The sequence below is a fragment of the Equus caballus genome, chromosome 15 (assembly GCF_041296265.1).
Source record: "Equus caballus isolate H_3958 breed thoroughbred chromosome 15, TB-T2T, whole genome shotgun sequence".
NCBI classification, from domain to species: Eukaryota; Metazoa; Chordata; class Mammalia; order Perissodactyla; family Equidae; genus Equus; species Equus caballus.
Window position 1 is genome coordinate 71508908 of NC_091698.1, and position 21224 is coordinate 71530131.

General features: G+C 40.3%; 1 protein-coding gene across 16 annotated transcripts in view; it reads right to left on the minus strand.

Annotated features, from left to right (window-relative positions):
* The window catches only part of MTA3 (metastasis associated 1 family member 3), a 186983-nt gene that overhangs the window by 129194 nt on the left and 36565 nt on the right, over nucleotides 1-21224 (minus strand). For 6 of the 16 annotated variants that reach the window (XM_070236413.1, XM_023619162.2, XM_070236412.1 and 3 more), the window contains 2 exons: nucleotides 17543-17610; nucleotides 11183-11276 (listed from right to left, as the gene is read on the minus strand). In XM_070236413.1, coding sequence (XP_070092514.1) covers nucleotides 11183-11204 — 22 coding nt within the window. In that variant the 5' untranslated portion in view covers nucleotides 11205-11276; nucleotides 17543-17610. Of the gene's footprint in view, nucleotides 1-11182; nucleotides 11277-17542; nucleotides 17611-18013; nucleotides 18078-18572; nucleotides 19190-19291; nucleotides 19392-21224 lie in introns of those variants that run through there. The other 10 variants (XM_023619159.2, XM_023619158.2, XM_070236404.1 and 7 more) reach the window with 6 other exon arrangements.

Below are 21224 nucleotides of genomic sequence, written 5' to 3' on the forward strand. Positions count from 1 at the left end.
AAAGTATTACATAGCAAACCTGCAAGAGGTGACCACAGGTTCTCAAAGAAAAACAGGTAACCTTAAAAGCATTTACTCGAAAGCAAGAAACCAAACAAAACTGACCCATTTTTTTCCACTTTTTTTTCCTCCCAGTGTACCACAGAATCCCCCTGCCAAGTTCCAAATAAAGTCCTATTAGGACTCTGACTGGCATTTCATTATACTTATAGATTAACCGGGGGAAAATTCAAACATCTACAATTTACAATTTCAAAGAACCAGCCTCTGATTTTATAACTTTTGCTCTTTCCCCTATATCATTAATTTTTGCTTGTATATTTACTTGCTCCCTTCTTTTGGATTTACTTTATTTTTTCTCTTCTGTCTTGAATGGCTGGCTTTAACAATTATTTTTAATAATTATTTTCAAGGATTGCTTTGAAAGCTTTAAGTTTTCTATGAGTATCACTCTGGCCTCTTTCTACAGGTTTTTAAGACATAGTACTTTCACTGTCATTCATTTTGGAATCATTCACAACTGCAGATTTTGTTTCTCCTGCAGCACAAAAGGTATTCATAAGCACGTTTTTTAAATTTCCAAATTGGACAGTAACACTGCTGGTTTTCCTTCTGTTAGTTGATTACTTCATTGCTGTGTAGACAGAATGTTATCTGTGTAATTCCTACTTTGGGTTTCTTTGGGCCTCATTTATAGACAAACGTAATGAATAACAGTCTGTCTTTTAACAGTGAATTTATTCCTTTCACATTTTGTGTCATTGATATGTTTGGACTCATTCTAGCCATCTTATTTCATATTTACCTTATTGTTCTTTTTCCTTCTCCTATTGAGTTAGGGTCCATTGGGGACCATTTTAAATTAATTTATTAATCTAGTAACGCAGATGAAGTAAAATCAAATTATTCTGTATCCTTCCGTTCATCATCCTTAAATTAAGAGGTATACTGTAACTAATAAACTACCAACATAATAAACTGAACACTACCTGTAACCTTGCCTGTCCTCAAAATATCATACTTTTAGAAGACTTTTACTTTCCCTCCTTGCTTGTAATGTTCTGTTAAAATACTGGAATTTTATTCCTAAATTATTGATTTACGTCATGCTTCTCATTTGTTGAAAAACACCTTTGGGGCCGGCCCAGTGGCACAGTGGTTAAGTTTGTGCACTTTGCTTCAGCCACCTGGGGTTCACAGGTTCAGATCCCAGACACAGAGCTAGCACCACTTATCAAGCCATGCTGTGGCGGCATCCCACATAAAATAGAGGAAGACTGGCACAGGTGTTAGCTCAGCAACAATTTTCCTCAAGCAAAAAGAGGAAGATTGGCAACAGACGTCAGCTCAGGGCCAATCTTCCTCACCAAAGAAAAAAAAGAAAAGAAAAGAAAAATACCTTTGTTTGAAATTTGATATTTTTATTGAATTCTCAACTTAAAATAATCTGCTCTTCTCGTATGATTCCTTTACTGATAACTTTCTCTAAAAACCTGTAGGATCCTCAGTTTTCCTTTGGTGTTCTTAAATGAAGTATCTGTGTCTTTTTTCAGTCAATCTGAAGATTTTTGTCTTTCAACTCTGAGGAAATGTTCTCCTCTTTAATAATTTCTCCCTTTCTCTCATTTATTTTTATTACTTAAATCCATCAGTCTTCATTATTCAGCCCTTCTATTATTTTATTTCAATAAGCATTTTTTAATTTTCCAAAATACTTTCTTATTCTGACTGTTCTATATTGATAACTGTTTTGCTTTGTAGGGGCAATATGTGTATGCAGATCACATATATACACATGTAGAAATTCACACAGAATGTCTATAAAATTTTACTTTTTGTATATTTGTTTCAAAATTGGGGTTATATCTTGTATGTTTATCTAATTTTTTAATTCAATCATATATTGTGCCATCCGTCTATGTTGCTATGTATAAATCTATTTCATTCACTTAAATGGCTGGAAGGCATTCCAGAATATGCAGTAAACAAAGTTTGTTTAGACTGGTACTCTTGCTGGACACTCAGATGTCTTATATTTTTGCTATTAAGAAGGCAGGTTCCCTTGAGCACTTGCCTATGGTTAGTATTCAGTAATAGAAATAGCAAGTTTTAATTTTGCTAGGTATTGTCAAATTCTCCCTTACATTCCAGATCAAGACAGTATCAATCTAGCTGAATATAAATAGTTTTAGCTTTTTTATTACTTGAAACTTTATCTCTAATTTTGGGGAATTAGGGGAAATATTAAGGATTTTTTTTTTAATTTGTACATATCAAGTAACTTCCATGTTCCCAGCATTACAGTGAATGTTAGAGAGAGAGACCTGGTTTTTGGTCCATGATGCTAAGTTTGGTGCAGTGGTTCCTGATGGGTGCTAGTCCACATCCTAAGGAGCCTTTTGGAAAGGGTGAAGTGGGGAGGGAGGAGTGCCACAACGGGAGTGGACTGACAACTCAGAGATGGAAGACAAGGATGTTAGATACCCCATGATGTACCAGTATATAGCACAGGACAGTCCAGGACCAAAGCACTGATTCCACATGTTTCTCTGGACATTCATGGAGGTGAAAAACAGATGCTGTTACCTGAGAGTAGAGTTAATTCCATTTTATGTATGAGAACACAAAGTATTTTGGGTATGATTTTAGTATAACTGAATTTTCCAGGAATGCAGCCATCATATAAAAACAGAAAACACTGTATTTTCTTTTGTTCAGAACTTACCAAGAGTAATTTACCATTTTGAAAAATCTCAACAATAAATCTTAGAGCTCCTAGTGCAACCTATCAGTTTAATCTATAACCGCTGCCCTGCTAGCGAGTCCACGCACACGCACGTGCAAGCATTTCAGCTCCTTTGTTACTTTGAAGTAACAACGAACTGTGATTAGTGGTTGTATATCTTTTTAAAAGAGGTGTCAATTCTTTTATAAAATCCCATTTTAGTCCAAAAATCCTATAAAACATATTAAACATTCTATATCTTATGTATGTGTGCGTGTGAGGAAGATTGTCCCTGAGCTAACATCTGTGCCAGTCTTCTTCTATTTTGTATGTGGGACCCCACCACAGCATGGCTTGATGGGCAGTGTGTAGGTCCACACCCAGGATCCAAACCTGGAAACCCCAGGCCAAACTTAACCACTACACAACCGGGCTGGCCCCTCTACACCTTTTTAATGATTCTGAATCATATACTGCATGAATCTTAAAAAATAAAGTTCCCAAAATGCCTTTTGACACTAAAACATTTTACAAGAACATAATGACTCAGACCAGGGTGTGGGAAGAACTGGGTATAGAAGTCACCTCACCTTTTACCTGAAACAAATCATAACCTTATTGCCTAATAATATTACCACATCCTAAAATGTCTCATTATTTAATATTTAAAATTCTTAAAATTTAAAAACTTTTAAGAATCAGGGGCCGGCCCAGTGACACAGTGGTTAAGTTCACACATTCTGCTTCTTGGCGGCCCGGGGTTCGCAGGTTCGGATCCTAGATGCGGACATGGCAACGCTTGGCAAAAGCCATGCTGTGGTAGGCGTCCCATGTATAAAGTAGAGAAAGAAGGGCACAGATGTTAGCTCAGGGCCAGTCTTCCTCAGCAAAAAGAGGAGGATTGGCAGTAGTTCACTCAGGGCTAATCTTCCTCAAAAAAAAAAAAATTTAAGAATCAATACCACTTTCTGATTCTACATACAATAATCACACAAAGATTCCAGAATCATCACTAAGTTGGTAAACTATATAAACAGGACTTAACGTAGGCAGGATCAGCTTCTCCCCAATTCTCTTCCACAGCTAATTCTGGTTTTATAATTCTAAGTATAAATAAATCTTCCTATCTCTGCTCTCTTCCTCTTCCACAAAGCTCTGAATGTGTAACTGCTGGAGTGGAAAGGCAGGGGCACACAGAATGAAAATAAGCAAAAGAACTATTCTCACTCACTCCATTTTTTCCAACGTCACAACTTCAACCCAGAGTAAGTTACACAACCACTGAAAAGTTAGGAAGAAAATTCTAAGAAACAAAAAGAGCTATAAGTAAAATAAACACTTTATCTTTGCCTAACAGGTTAAAGATGAAGGTGACACAAACAATTTTCTATAGCTTTACATTTTAACAATCATAATCTAAAAGTACACAATATGTCAAAAACATCTAAAATATACATAAGATAAAGAGTACCAACGAAATTCTTCATTTTCAAAGAGTCCATCAGTTTAGGGTGGACACGGTTACCTCTAAATTGGCATCACTTCTTTAATCCAAAATTCCATTTCTAACAGATTAAGAGAACGAAAATTGCTTTTATTTTTTGTTTGTTTGTTTTTTTGAGGAAGATCAGCGCTAACCTAACATCTGCTGCCAATCCTGCTCTTTTTGCTGAGGAAGACTGGCCCTGAGCTAACATCCGTGCCCATCTTCCTCTACTGTATATGTGGGACGCCTACCTCAGCATGGCTTGATGGGTGGTGCCATGTCTGCACCCAGGATCCGAACCAGCAAACCCTGGGCCGCCAAAGCAGAATGTGTGAACTTAACCACTGAGCCACTGGGCCGGCCCCAAGATTGCTTTTAAAACACAAAGTATGTACACTGGCTTTTAGTGAAATTACCTTAGAAAAGAAGAATCAGTAACAAGTACTCAAGTCAGATTTCTTTTAATTCTGAAGAATACACCAGAAAATAGTCTAATCTGTTAAAGTACACAGCAATCAGGATATAGCACCACCCTCTCTCAAAAGACAGTCCATCCCATAGTGCTCAGACTGTGCTCTCTAAGACCATTTCCCATTGAAAGGAAAAAGGGGTTCCATAAGAGATGAGGTCTGGGGCGAGAAGTGTAAAAGAGAAGCCTGGAACATCTTGTCAGAGCAGAAAGCCAGTCAGATAACAAAGACTACTGGGGTCATTTCAACATGACTCAAGAGCCAACCTAAGTAACCCCACTGGCTGAAGATCAATAAGGATGTTAATAAGGATAATGACTGAGAACATCAAATATGTCCAGGGCTGGCCCCAGTGGCCTAGTGTCAAGTTCAGCACACTCCACCTTGGCGGCCTGCTTTGGTTCACAGGTGTGGACCTGCACCACTCGTCTGGGCCATGCTGTGGTGGCAGCTCACATACAAAAAGAGGAAGACGAGCAACAGATGTTAGCTCAGGGTGAATCTTCCTCAGCAAAAACAAAGTATGTCCAAATCCTTGAGCTCATGATAAAACTAAAAAAGAAATGAATTGGTGATCTTTGGAGGATGCCAGGAGCCACCTCATTATTTTTGAAAACTGGTAACTAAAAGGAGGAAAAAACACACCAAGAATTTAACCTGCCTTGGGCCTGGCCTGGTGGTGCAGCAGTTAAGTGCACATGTTCCACTTCGGTGGCCCGGGGTTTGCCGATTCAGATCCCGGGTGCAGACATGGCACCACCCATCAAGCCATGCTGTGGTAGGTGTCCCACATATAAAGTAGAGGAAGATGGACATGAATGTCAACTTAGGGCCAGTCTTCCTCAGCAAAAAGAGGAGGATTGGCAGATGTTAGCTCAGGGCTAATCTTCCTCAAAAAAAAAAAACAATTTAACCTGCCTTTCCTATAAGATCTGAACCTGAAGAGTAACCTAATAGCTGACAGAGGGAATGTTCTCTTAGAAATATTCCACCTAACAAATGAGGGGATGATAGAACTAAAAGCATAATGTTTACAACTTTAATGAATTAAAAGATTAACGTAATGGTCAATCAATCAATGGTTGATAATATTACAAAAAAATAGCTTAAAAATTCTTTATTTTTTATTATAAAAGGCATTAGTAGGAAATTTTGCAAAATCTGAATAAGACTACAGATTAGAGTACTATCACGTGGAGGTGAGATAAGAGAATATCCTTGTTCTTAGAAGATATACACTGAAGTATCTTTAGGGGTGGGAAATACATCGGGAACTTACTTTCAAATGGTTTAAAAATACTAATAATATGTAATAGAATAATAGAGCAACTATAGTAAAATGTTAACATTGAGGAAATCTGGGGGAAGGGCATATGAGAATTCTTGGCAATATTTTTAATAATTTTTCTGTAAGTCTAAAATTATTTCAAAAATTAAAATGTCAAAAAAAGAGACCGGCAACAATACATTATAGACCTCATGACAGGAGTACACACTACCTATGCAGTAATCCTGCACTCCCTTCTCCCCCACCCCAAAAATCAAATAAGCAAATCTGGATTTAGATCCTCTAGAATCTGGATGTAACTACCCATCTACAGAGAAACATGATAAAAGACACAACAAAGATGTAATAAACAAAATCTAGACCAAAGGAAACTCTACAGGAAAAATGACCTGGTGTCTTCCACAAGATATTGAGAGACATAGAAAGAGAGAGAATATGAATATGTATCTATAGATTAAAAGAATTAAGGATGTCCACACAAAAACTTGTACATGAATGTTCAAAACAGCGTTACGTCACAACAGCCAAAAGTGGAAACAATCCAACAGTCCATCAATTGATGAACGGAAGAGCAAAATATGGCATAGCCATCCAATGGGATATCATCCAGCCACGAAAAAGAATGAAGGGGGGCCAGCCCGGTGGCACAGCAGTTAAGTGCACACGTTCCGCTTAGGTGGCCCGGGGTTTGCCGGTTCGGATCCCAGATGCAGACATGGCACCGCTTGGCGCGCCATGCTGTGGTGGGTGTCCCACGTGTAAGGTGGAGGAAGATGAGCACGGATGTTGGCTCTGGGCCAGGCTTCCTCAGCAAATGGGGGAAGACTGGCAGTAGTTGGCTCAGGGCTAATCTTCCTCAAAAAAAAAGAATGAAGGAATTCATTTCACAACATGGAAGAACATTAAATACAGTGTGCTAAGTAAAAAAAAAAAAAAAAAAAAAAAAAAAGTCAGACACAAAAAAACACGTATGATCCCATTTATATGAGATGTCCAGAACAGGCAAATCTGTAGAGACAAAGTAGATGAGTGGTTGCCAGGGGCTGAGGAGAAGGGGAAATGGGGCATAACTGGAAAAAAAGACAAGAGTTCTACCAACCAATCACAATCTATGAACTTTATTTGGATTCTAATTTAAACAAACTATAAAAGAGAAAAAGTATTATAATAGGAGAAATGTGAAAACTAGATATTTGGTGATACTAATGTTTAAAGAATCCTAAATGATCAATGGATGCTAAAATGAGTAGGTTAAAGTTTGACCAAGAACAAGATATTTACATATGTGCCAAGTATCTCTCCAAAATAACTTACTGAATACAAAGTAAAAGTACCCTAACCAAGTCATCAAATCCAACATCACCAATATTAAGACAAAACCAATTATGTGCCTCCTAACACAATGTACTGAGAAGAACCAACATCATTTCTGTGGCATTCCTACAATATATAACTTGAATCTAATCATGAGCAAACATTGGACCAACATAAATTGAGCCATATTCTACAAAATAACTAGCCTGTCTTCTTCAAAAATGTCAAGGTCCAAAAACACAGAGAAAGGCTGAGGACTGGTTCCATGTAAAGGAGACATGACAACTAAATGCAATGTGTGAGCCTGGATTTTATTCTAGACTATGGGAAAAACATAAAGCTATAAAGAACACTGTTGGGACATGGAAGACGAATAAGGACTGTGAATGAGATAATAATTTTGTGTAAATGTTAGATTTCCTGACTTGTTTACTATACTGTGTGGTTACGTAAAAGAATCTCCTTGCATTTAGGAAAAAAGTCTCAAATGGTTCAGGGAAAAAATATATATACATAGCTATAAACATATTTTATATATAAGCATATATAAAGAACGATAAAGTCAATAGGGCAAAATGTTCATTGCTGAATCTGGGTAAACGGCATATGGGCGTTCCTTGCATATTCTTAGCACTTTCTTTAAGTTTGAATGAGGTCATTATATTTAGAAACACATACTGAAATATTTACAGAGGAAATGATAAGACTTCTCTGGTGAGCTTCAAAATAATGGGGCAATCAAACAGGATTCTAGATGAATCACAATTGGTAATGTATTGATAACTGTTAAAGCAGAGTAATGGAAACATCAGGTGGATTATACTATTCTCTGTACTCTTCTGTAATAAAAAGTTTTGAAAGAGTCCATAATGAAAAGTTTTTTAAATGGAGAAACTAAAGGTCAGGAGAATTAAGTGCCACTCACATCCAGGGCTCCAGTTTTGAAATCTTTCTAATATACGACACTCTTTCCATTAATCCCCCCCTTAAAACCTCTTCAGATGGGGGCTGGCCCCGTGGCCGAGTGGTTAAGTTCTCGCACTCCGCTGCAGGCGGCCCGGTGTTTTGTTGGTTCAAATCCTGGGCGCAGACATGGCACTGCTCATCAAACCATGCTGAGGCAGTGTCCCACATGCCACAACTAGAAGGACCCACAACGAAGAATATACAACTATGTACCGGGGGGCTTTGGGGAGAAAAAGGAAAAAAATAAAATCTTTAAAAAGAAAAAAACCTCTTGGGGCTGGCCCCGTGGCCAAGTGGTTAAGTTCGCGTGCTCCATTGCAGGCAGCCCAGCGTTTCCTTGGTTCGAATCCTGGGCGCAGACATGGCACTGCTCATCAAACCACGCTGAGGCAGCATCCCACATGCCACAACTAGAAGGACCCACAACGACAAATATACAACTATGTACCGGGGTCTTTGGGGAGAAAGAGGGAAAAAAAAAAAACCTCTTCATAAAATATGAACTATCAGGCAATTTTATTTCCTCTCCCCACCTGAAGTTTTATTTAATACCAACAGAAATACAGTAAGATACCTCTAACTCCACTGTACCTAGACATAGTTACCCTTGAGAATAAAATCAATAAATAATGGATGGAAGGTAAATGTAGACAGAAATAATCCTCTCAAAGAGATGATCTACAAATCACTGAGGATGTAGAAAAATCAAGAGACATTTATTAAGCACCCATTATGAGCCATCCCTTAAGTCATTTAATCCTCATATCAAGGCTGGTGTAATTTTTTTCCTTAATTTTTTTTATTGTGGTAAAATATATATAACTCAAACTGAGGTGATGTTTTTCAATCTCATTTTAGAGATAAGGAAAATGGAGATGGGTGAGAGGAAATTTTCCCAAGGCAAGCAGTAAGCAGCAAACCAGACTCAGAACCCAGGTTTTTCTCTAAAATGCATGACTGCCATATCTGACTGATTCTTAAGTCCCTTAAAATTTGGTTTCTTAAAAAAAAAAAGGTGGTTTCTTTGAGTCAATACCAAGAACCTAACCAATTCTGAAATAACTGATTTCCTACATATATAAGCCTAAAACAGCACACAGATGCAGGCATGCTAAGATCCTCCATAAACAGTCAGCAGACCCCCAGACAATCTCTCCACCTCACGACCTTTGCAGCAATAACTTTAGATGCTAAATCAAATACAAAAGTATATGAAAATAGGGCCGGCCCCGTGGCCAAGTGGTTAAGTTCTCGCACTTCATTTCAGCAGCCCAGGGTTTCACCGGTTCGGATCCTGGGCGTGGACATGGCACTACTCGTCAGGCCACGCTGAGGCAGCGTCCCACATGCCACAACTAGAAGGACCCACAACTAAAATATGCAGCTGTGTACTGGGGGGATTTCAGAAGAAAAAGCAGACAGGGGAAAAAAAAAAAAAACCATTGGCAACAGATGTTGGCTCAGGTGCCAATCTTTAAAAAACAAAAAGTATATGAAAATAAATGAGACATTTATCTTTCTTAAGCTTATATGTTGTAAATGGTAAATAAAATCCAAATAAGTTTGCATGGACGCTTTAATAATACATTGAATTTATAGATTTTGGCTATTTCTAAAATAACTGATTAGTACGTCATTTTAAAAAGCAATGTTTTGGTCTCATATACGAGAGACAAATATGAATGTCCTGAATCTGTCAATATATAATTTGTAAATATTATAGAACCACCCATATCATAATGACCACCTTCTATACAAACATAGAAAGAAACTGAAAAACACTGTGAACTACAGCAGAAAACCCAGTAGGAATTTAACTTATGAGATAACCAATCTGCCTGGTTAACCTGGCAACACAGTGAGGAAATAATTCTCACGCAGACACGGAAAAAAACCTGTGCACACAAGTGTCCCTTACCCCATTACCAAAACACTTCAAAAGTTTCTCAGGATCCCCAAGACCACAGCATTACGGATCACAGTATCAAACTGGAAAATACACATACGCATGGTCCTATTCTCATTACGTATTTTGTGGGACAAAAATGGCTTTCAAAATAAAGAACTTATATTCAACAACCCTTCTTTCTTAAAACTTAAATCTTCATGATTGAGCTTGTTTTAAAAAATTAAAATTATGGCCAGCCTGGTGGCGTAGTGGTTAAGTTCGCACACTCCTCTTCGGCAGCCCAGGGTTTGTGGGTTCAGATTCCAGGCACGGATCTACACATCGCTCATCAAGCCATGCTGTGGCAGCGTCCCACATACCAAAGAGAGGAAGACTGGCAACAAATGTTAGCTCAGGGCCAATCTCCCTCATCAAAAAAAAAAAGCTAAAATTAAAAAAATCAAAGGGGCTAAAATATGTCAAAGCTATTGATTGGGGAAAAAACACACAGAATAAAGATTAAACTACAAAGAAGCGCTGAGAGCTGCTATCCACAGAAATTTTCATTATCTAAATATCACTTTGCCCTTCTTTTTCAGGCAAACTTTTATTTTCATACATACCTAACACTATAAACATATGATAAATACTCAGAATTTTTAAAAATATAAATATTACTCAGTTATTTTAGAGAAAGAAAAATGTCCTCCAAAAAAATACCAGTGAAGTATAAATTTCCTCATATCTGTACCCTCAAACCATCATCCAAAATGGGAGATGGCAAAACATTGTCCTGATTGTCCACTAAAGCCTACTTGCAAAGACTTCTATTTCAACATTTTGACTAATTAACAAACATATGACGCAACCTAAAAAAATATACTAAAACCAAGCACCACCCAAAAAATTACTCCCATCTAAACTAAGAGAAAGACAAATGGGAAAGCAAAAAGTGACAGGCAATAAAAAGTATTTTTCCTCACATCAAAGAAAATGAAAGCTTAAAACATTTTTTGTTAATCCAAGAAAAAGACAATTAACTTACTAGCATGCTTGTCTGCAAGCATTATAAGTGTGTTGGAAATATCTCGTCGTCTATAAAAGCACACTACTTTTGCTTCCACGTTGCCAGTTGCAGTCTAAGAAATAAGAAAAATAAAAGTCATTCTGTACTGAATATTAGATTCAAATAGTTTATAAAACAAAACTAGATACAGCACAATTATAAGATCCCTCTCATTTACACTGTGCCGACCACAACTGCAGGATAATCAGAGAGCTTAAAAAATTCAAATGAGGATGAGCAACACTTGTTCAGGTTCCAAGTGAAACTGAAATGTCAAACATAAAAGAACTCACTGGCATCAATTAAACTAAAGTGATCAGATCGCTTTAATGACTAAAGCCAGGCATAGTCAAATCTGATTAGCTGTAAGAAACTAATCCCGAAAACTTAAACAGCCACAACATAACTTAAGACAGTTAAACATATCTCCTCCAAACCCACTCCCAGAAGCACAGGCTGATTACAATCATTTCTCCTAAACAGCCCCGTGTTCGACTGATGGTGAAGCTCTGTAGGTGCAGTGCAGCCAACCTGCAGGATGCACCAGACGACCTGGAAAAGCATTCTCCAGCCCAAGGAGTCTATGAATCCATAAGAGTCAATCTTCTTAGTGGTACTTAGTTTACCTTCACGTATAAAAGTATTAGAAACCCTGAGTCTGTGAACACTGAAGCTCTTCTTTCTTTCTGACTACAGTCGAGAATACAATCAATATTCAGTTAGGTTGCAATTTACTGCAGCTGGGGCCCAGCTCCCACGCTCCTGTGCTTTATGAATTGAGAGCTTTCAAGAAGGTCAATCATTCATTACAAACTTTCTTGTAAAACCATAGATTATAATAAAATGCTATTGTGATTTCCAATTTCAAATAAAGCTGAGAACAAATTTTCAGAATTTCTCTGGGCTTACAGATACAGTCAAACATAAAGAAATAAGAATATATATGTGGTGCAGTAAATCTGTCAGTTTTATGAAGTTCAGCGTCAGTATTTTAGAGTGAGAAACAGTCTTATAGAAATACTGCCCCTTAAAATTGCAATCATTAAATCCTAACCAAAGTGCTTCTATAATTCACAATATTATGATCAAATACATCCTCGATAAGTAATGATCACAGCAACCTGCTAAATGAACAGGCCAATATTTCCATGTAAATAAAATCTATCAATGACTTCAATAATAACTTCTTTATCATTTTTGTCTTCTGGAGACAAACACATATTAAAAACCCAAAGCTGGAGTTTCAAGACATATTTTTTCTTGAAATAATATTTTTTCTTGAAATAATAGGGATACTCTAACAAGCTAATTAAATTCTTAAAGCTACTTGGGGTGAAGGGACATAGTTCAAAATAAATATTCTCTTCTGAACCACGCACACACCTGGCCATTAGGTAGTTTACAACTCCAGTATTCCTCTTCGCCTCTACAATACACACACACAGAACCTCAAGCATTCTTCTAAAGCTGAGCTACTCAAATTGTGGTCCAAGGCCCAGTCCACAACTGTGACTGTGTAATGAAATAAGTACAGGATTGAGAGTAAGTGTATTATAACATTTGAGAGTTAATTTTTTATCTATTGAACTTAGTGAAAAAATGGGGGCTTGCATTCTCATAAGCTTATTTTAAATTTTTGTTGTTGTTATAAAAGCAGTCTGAGATAGTGACAATTCTTAAAAATCCTTCACTACTAATAGTTTGAGAAGTACTGTTCTAAAGACCTAGGTTAAATATTTAGCATATATAAAGTCTGGTTATTCTTTCAACTCATCAAATTTCTTCTGAGCCCTTTCCATGTGCTCAAGCACTGACCTAAGCCCTGTGGACACAGAGTGCTGCCCTCAGACCCTCCACTATGGCAAGGAAGCCTGCTCATACGTCCTCTCTCCAACCTTCCAGAGGCCAGCTGATTAGAAACCTTCACCAGTTCCCCACAGCTAAAGCATAAAGGTAAAACATTCGTGACAATATTCCCAGCACCGTTTTCCTTTACTCCTTCCTTTCCCCTCCAAACTCCACTGCTCACTCATGGAGGCAAGAAGCACAACCTGTTGGGGGAGGGGCAGAAAAAGCTTGATGGAGGAGGAAATGCAGTGGAGGATCCTAAGTCGGCTAGGAAAGAAGTCCAACAGGCAAAGCTTGGAGGACTGAGTAATCTAAGAAAAAAGAAAGACCTGAGCAAAAGCCCACAGGTGGAAAAAGTGGGGACATGTATAAAAAAGAACCCAGAATGAACATCAAATTCTTTCCTGTGTTCTTTCCTCCATTTAGGTTGCAGCCTCTTAAATCTCTATTCTGTCAAACACGTTTACTAAAATACCCTCTCACAACAAGAGGCTCTTAACATCATACTCATGTCTGTTTCTATACCAGGCTTAGAAAGTATATTATTTAAAAAAAAACAAAAACACTTTCTATGTCAAAAAGTCCATAGCTTGCTCGAACTGAAGACCAAGTGGAAAAGGGACTTTCCTGGGGCTGGCCCAGTAGCGCAGCGGTTAAGTGCACATGTTCCGCTTCGGCGGCCTGGGGTTTGCCAGTTCGGATCCCCGGTGCGGACATGGCACTGCGTGACAAGCCATGCTGTGGCAGGCGTCCCACACATAAAGTAGAGGAAGATGGCCACAAATGTTAGCTCAGGGCCAGTCTTCCTCAGCAAAAAGAGGGGCATTGGAGGCAGTTAGCTCAGGGCCAATCTTCCTCCAAGAAAAAAAAAAAAGGGGGGACTTTCCTTTCCCAATTTCTGTCCTTATTCCCAACAGATCCCAAATGGCAGGAAGGGTCTTAACTTGGGTTCCATAAAAAGGCTTTGAGGGAATCTCCTGAAATTATGTGCAAAATCTCATATGTGCAAATATAGATTGGGGGCAGGAAGGGAGTGGCTCATCAGATGCCCAAAAGTTAGTGACACCGCTCCACCTACCAAAAAAATAAAGACTCTAACCATTAAAAGGAATCTCAGCAAAAATAAATAAATAAATAAAATGAATCTCAGAGCAAGGTAGATGGCTAATAAAATATACAGAACATGAAGATACATATAAATTATACAACATACACACCAAAAAATCAATGGCAAATAACATTAAATTTATCTACAAGCATAACTTCCAAAATTTCCTAAGACTACACCGTCATTATTGTGCGTGCAAAGCTTTCTTTCAACATGTGTGCAGACTCAGTCTTCAGAAACAAGAGCAACACTCAACCTAGATAGTGACTAAATTTACCAAAAAATTGTTTTCTATTTTAACCTTATATTCTTCCCCTAAAAGATCATCTTCACTATATCTAAGTACAAATTAGGGGAAAGTAAAAGAGGGAATATAAGATAAACAATGTTAAACTGTGTTCATCAACTGATATTTAGTTTTGTACCTAAAAGTTCCCAAACTATTTGGGGAAAAATTGAGACAAAAATCTATTTCTGGGGCTCGCCCTGTGGCATAGTGGTTAAGTTTGGCACACTCTGCTTCAGTAGCCTGGGTTCGTGGGTTTGGCTCCCAGGCATGGACCTATACCACTTGTCAGCCATGCTGTGGCAGCAACCCACACATAAAGCAGAGGAAGGTTGGCACGGATGTTTGCTCAGGGCTAATCTTCCTCAAGCCAAAAAAAAAAAATTTTTGTAATCAAAAAAAAAAAAATACTGTACTCCTGCTTTCAAACTGAGCAAGTAACATTTCAAATAGGGTTTTTTTAAAAACAGGGACCATCATCCTATAAAAGTGAATTTTATATAAAAATGGTGATTGACACCTTATCCTAGGAATTTTGTTAAAAAACATTCTATTTAGAAGATGGTTAATGTCCCTTCTTGTTTTGGCTTATCAATTAGAATATATCAAGTGTACTTTAATTCATTACTTGGACTTTCCAATCATGTTAACTTTCCCCACTTAGCCAACTTGACCTCTGATCCTCTCAGGGCCTTTCTGGAATACTCTTGTGGCCTCTCTCCCACGGCTACCTCTTTCTCATCCTTTAAGCCTCAACTTCAATGGCCTTAAAGTCCTTTCTCTCCCTATCTAAAAGAAGTGACCTCTGTTCTTTTCTATGTCAAGGCTCTTGCTTCTTTCCTTCTTAGAAGTTAACATCATTTATCACTATTTTCTTCATGCCTATTAACTTGTCTTTTCATGTGTCTCCCTCATGAGAACGTAAACTCTGTGTGGGCAGACTGTGTACGTATTGTTCACTGTTGAATCTCTGAGCCTAGCATAATGCCTGCTACATAGTAAGTACTCAATAAATATTTGTTTAATGAATTATTTAAAATGAGATATCTTTTTCACATGCCTTCAGAAATAAAGGTCCCACATAAATACTTAATATTTGGCCAATCTCAGTTCTTATTTACCAGTACTCCATCCATTCATAATACCATTCCCTGAAATTACAGAGAATCCCATCTCTCACACTTCAGTCATCACCAGCCCTCAAAGAACCATTATTATATTAATGACCCTTTGCTGAAGGCAGAGAGGCAGGTAGAAGGTGAGGAAGGTGGGGGTGGGGGGGTACTCTTGAAGTGAATGGTAATATAATGATAAAGGAGTATGAAATGATTCAGGTTCAAGCTGGATGTGTAACACAGTCATTTAACCACCGTGTGCCTCAGGACAACAATCCATGATGCATTTACCTTCAAAGGTTAAGGTTAATGAAAGGCTCAAAAGAGGTAACAAATGTGAATCCCCAGATTATACGCTTCCAGGGCAACCATGCTCTGATGTTTGTAAATTCAGCAGAGCTGCAATTTTCCCTCTACTTGTGGGATTATTTGGCTGATGTCTGTCTCCACTACTGGACCTATTTTTGTTCACCCCTGAATTCCTAAAAGTGCCTATCTAAAAGTGTCTGGCAAGTAGCAGGTCCTCAGAAATACCTATACAATGAATGAGTCAAAATACTTCATAAACAGTAAAGCTATGTACAAGTATTAACATTAGACATTTGAGAAATTCATTAATTCAAAAATATTTACTAAATGCCTGAACTACATGCCAGCCACTATTCTAAGGCACTTGGGATACATTAGTGATCAGAAAAGATCACTACGCATAGAGCTTACATTCTAGTTAGGGAAAACAAGACAATGAAAATAAACACAATAATTAAGTATATTGAAAGATGATAAATAATATGGAAAAAAGAGCACGGTACGGGGGACCAGAAACAACTAGAGGGTCCTAAGGTGAGTGCATGTGAGAAACAGTCAAGAGTCTACCGTGCTTGGAGCCAATGAGAAAGGCAGAGAGTACAGCAAGAGGTCAAAGAGGGACAGGGAGCAGTCAGAGAATAGGGGCCTCACAGGCCAACAATTCTCTTTGAATCCCAATGGACTTTCTAAACAAACTGATAGGCTTTAGAGTTACCTAAACTCTTACATCTTACATCAACAACGTAAAAGAGCAGCAGATCAGAACGACATCCCAAGAGTTCTCACCCACAGACTGATATAATCCTGAGGCCATTCTCTTCATTGGGTGGTAGTCTCAAACACTACAGAAGTTTTTAAAATGCAAGGTCCCTGGAGTATCCCCAGAAGCAAATCAAGATCTTAAGGCTTATAAGTCAGGAATGCCCTCAGCCAGACTTGAGTTCCTGGGGCTTATAATTGGACCAGTCTCCAGAAGGTATTTGGGGGGAAAGGTATTAGCTAGATAGCCCCAAATATTTTAATCCTATGAATCCTCATAAGCTACACAAATAACCATCAAAGTATTTGGAGGAAAGCAGAGCATCATTAGAAATCTATGGTCCATGTTGTTTGCAATCTTTTTTGAGCGCCCACATTGTAAAAACTCAGCTACTGCAAATGGTCACAATGCTTCTGATGTCCTGGACACCTGTGATCAGGGACAAACTTTAATGTGAGTTTTACTTACTTGGGCCTACTTTATACTATACTAAAACTGTATTCTTATTGTTCTAGCCCAGAATTTCACAAATTCCCTTTAATATTATATTTCCCAGCTTCCTCCTTCTAAAACTAGAAGAGGAAAAAACTAATTCACTAAAAAGGGAGAAATAAAAATTATGACTCTAAATATAAAAAGAGACTGAGTTACAGGAGTAACCTGCTCTGAGAAGCTCTAAGCAATACGAAGAAATCTACAGATGTTAAATATTCAGCAACAACATTTAATATCAGAGGTAATTATAAAAAGCAAAAGCATATTCAGAATCTTGCATAACTCTCTCATCTGAAATCTCTTCTTTCAAAGAGTCTGGGACTGAAAGTAATATCAACTCTTATGCCCTGTACCCAATTACCCTTCAATGGAAAACAAATATTTTTTAATATTTTTATCAAGAACACTAAGTGTATACCTTGTTGAGTTCTTCTATCCTTCTGATTAGGTATGGGTTGCTGGAGGAATTCTCAAAGTAGACATAATCTGCAATTAAAGGAAGTAAAGAGCTTAATCTTTTCAACAAAAAGTTCACATTTGTCAATCCATGCCTTTCTACATTAGGCAATTCACATTCAAAATGAAGCATGTAATTCATTCTCCGGTAAAAGCAAAGTTAGTAATACAACCTTAAAATATTCTCTCATGTGCCCACTATTCACAGATTCTTATTTTCCTGGCATTTTCATTTCAATTAATGTTTTATCAAGTTCTCCTAGACTTTTGTCCCACACATGTCATTTCTTTAATAATAAAAAAGACACCTCTTCTCTTCCTTGAGTAGTCAGGGCTGACTAAACATGTGCCTTTCACACTCTTAACTGCTTCCACATCTTCTCCCTCCAATCCAATTTGCCCTGGAGTATGCTTCTCACATAAAACTACTGACCTAAGACAAACTCACAGCATCTTGAAAGGCTTAGCAGCCCAAAGTACATTTCAATCACCAACTTTAAGGAAAAAAAAAAAAAATCAGGTGACCAGAGCAGGTAAGAGGAAGCACACCGACAAACTTTTCCTCAGCTCTATCTAGGAAGATGAGGGGAAAAAAAGGGGGAGGAGGGGTCACTTTCTGAGAGACAGAGCTCTCTGGAGGTGACATCAGAATCTTTTTAATACTCTTTTACCATATTTAATCCAGATCCATTTAGGGTCTTGTTATAAAGAAATCGCTGCAGGCTTTCAACAAAAAGGATAAAAATCTTCTCGTGTAGCCTTTCCTCTCCTCTAATAGGCTCACTGGAAACTTCCCACTGTGCGTTTATTTGAGAGGCTGGGCTGCATTGTTATTGTCTATCTTAGTGGCTCTTTCCCGTCTCTCTTCTGCAAAGTGGCCTCATTTAGCCAGGCCATTCCCACCACCATCCATCAGAAGCTCAGCTAATGAGCAGAGAAGGAAGAGCAAGTCTCACACACAAACACGCCACTTATCTGAATTATTATTTTACCAGGAAAGAGGGAGGAGGGCGTCGTGAGTAGGGAGAAAGTTTGTTTGACCTTATTTCTCTCTTCTGCAGAAGGCTGGGAAGGAGGCAGACAGCAGAGCAAACGTCCAGGCAGAGCTCAACTCCCCACCTCGGGCTGCCGAGCCCTGGCCCTACTAAGCCCCATTCTCGGGGGGCTGGATAACCCACGGAAGGGGGAGCGAGGAAGGAGAGGGGCAGGGCCCTGTCCCCGCAAACAGGCCTGTCCAGCTGTGCCCCTGGCTGGGCCCCCATCGCCCCCACCCCCACCCCACACTCCCACTGAAGGGGAGAAGGAGTCCAGGGTCGGGGGATGTCCCCCATCCTCTCCAACCCCCACTGGCCAGAAGCCACGCAGGAAAGACCACGCTACTGGGGGGGCTCAACGGCCCCTACCCCTATGGGGGTTTCATGGAGGGGGGCGTCTGATAATCCATACCTCCAAGTATAGGCCTGGCCCTAAATCACTGGGCGTGTGTGGGGGTGTGCGTGGGCCCAGGCCCCTGGCGGCCACGGTGGGGGAAGGAGGGAGGGGGAGTGCAGGGTGGGGGGGTGGGGAGCCCCCTCTGCGGGCCCCGGCGCCCCCCGCCCCCTGCGCCCTCAGCCCGGGCGCCCGTGGCTCCCTGCGGTTAGGGTGCACTCGCCCCGAGCCCCCCTCCCGGAGCCCCCTCCCAGACGGGCCGGGTCGGGCCGAGCCTTCCTACCTCCGACCCGGTACATGTTGGCCGCCATGTCCGCCCGCCCGCCCGCGGAGCCCGAGCCGAGCCCCGCCCGCCGCCGCCGCCTCAGCCTCGGCCGCCGCCGCCGCCGCCGCCGCCGCCGCGCCACGTGGGGGAGGGGAGGGAGGGCGCGAGGGGAGGGGGAAGTGGAGGGGAGGGGACGCGAGGGGTGGGGGCGGGTGCCCGCCCCCGGCGCCGGGCTCGCGAGGCCGAGTGGGCTGGCCCGGGGACGTCCGGGCGCTGCGGGGCTAGCGGGGAACCCGGGAGGGGGCGTTTTGGGGGGCTTTACTAGAAGTGGGGGATCCTAGGGCAAGGGTCCTGGCCGAAGCGGAGGCCAGCGCTCGCAAACGCGGACCAGGGGTATTAGAGAATTGGAGTGGAGGCAAGGGTTCAGCCTCTCCGGAGCCCCTACCCCCCCCCCAGCGTACCCCGACACCTGCCCACCCCGAGACAGGTCTTTCTCCCTGCTTCTGTCTCTGGGGAGTCTCAGTATGTGTGACCTTGAGCACGTGAGTGCGTGTCTCGGTGGAAACACTTGGATGCAAATAAGTGCATGCAGCAGGGCGCCTTCCTCGTGGTGATGTTAATGCGGCGGGGCCAGAGGGGCCCCAGGTGCTTCCAGCTTCCCCAGGCGGAGACCCAGCTGGGGACTAGACTAGAAAAACTGGCTCTCTTCCAAGTCCACCCTAACTGCGCTGGCACGTCTATCAGCGTTCACCCCAAACGGCTGAACAGAACCCACTCCCCTACACCTGGAGGCCTTGCCCCTAGACGAGCCCTGTATACAGTGCCGCCCTGCGGAGAGAAGGGGGAGGGGGGTTCCTTTGTCCATAGGAGAACGGGGCCCTACAGTTCATCATCACCCACCCCAAAGCAGGAGATAGTGTCAATCAGCTTGCTGTTGGTTGCTGGACGGTTAACTTGGTTATGTGCCTAAAGCTTTTCAATAGTTATTATTTTCCCATGCTAATTCTCAAAAAAATCCTTGTTTTCTGAGTCTTCAGACCCTCACAGAAATAAAAAACCTAATGGAGTTGCATCTTCGCTGGCTATCCCCCAAAGGAATACAAACAACTTTCTTTTCAGAAACCGGTCCATTCCAAACTACTCCCAGACGTCGTCGTATAATAAACATGAAGATGATCCTTTACTGTTGTTGTGGGTTGTTTGGAGTTTCTGTTGATTTACAGCTATATGTTGGGGTTTGGGGTCTGTGCAGGGATGGGAGGTGTACCCAGAAAAGAAGATTGTATTTTGTTTGTCTGCTGATGGCATTTGTGATGGTCTGTTATCACAAATTATTGAGGTGAAAAAAGTAATTTTCTACATAGCTGAAGCAAAGTAAAAAATAAAATAAGAAATAAAGCACCTTTGCCTGAATTACCTTGATTGTGTGACCCAAGTTTCCTCATCTATAAAATGAGGACACTAATTCCACTTCACAGGTGGGGTGAGGATCAGTTGTGATAATATCTGACAATGCTTTGTAAACCATTCAGCATAGAGCACTATGCAAATAACAGGTGTCTGTTTTGTTTTTTTTTTTACCTCCGGAAAGTTTCAGATTCTCAAGGGTTTTATGCCATGTGTCAAATTGTGAGCCTGTGTCAGTTAGCTCTTTTGACCCAGAGAAAAACGCAAAAGTGTTCTGTTATGCACACTGCATAGCTGTTGTTTATCATAATCCTTTTACTGGAGATCCCACCAAAAACATATTGTGATACATCTGACATCACTCTCTCCATTTCTGAGCTGACGCATAAATAGGTTGAATAATTCACCTGAAGTCATCAGTAAACCGGCAGCAGTACTGGGATTGTAATTCAGCCCCATTCCTCTGGGCTAGAATTGTCTAAACCAGGAAGCCTTTTACCAAGTGAACAGGCCACCTGGTAACCATAAACTGCAAAGGAATGGA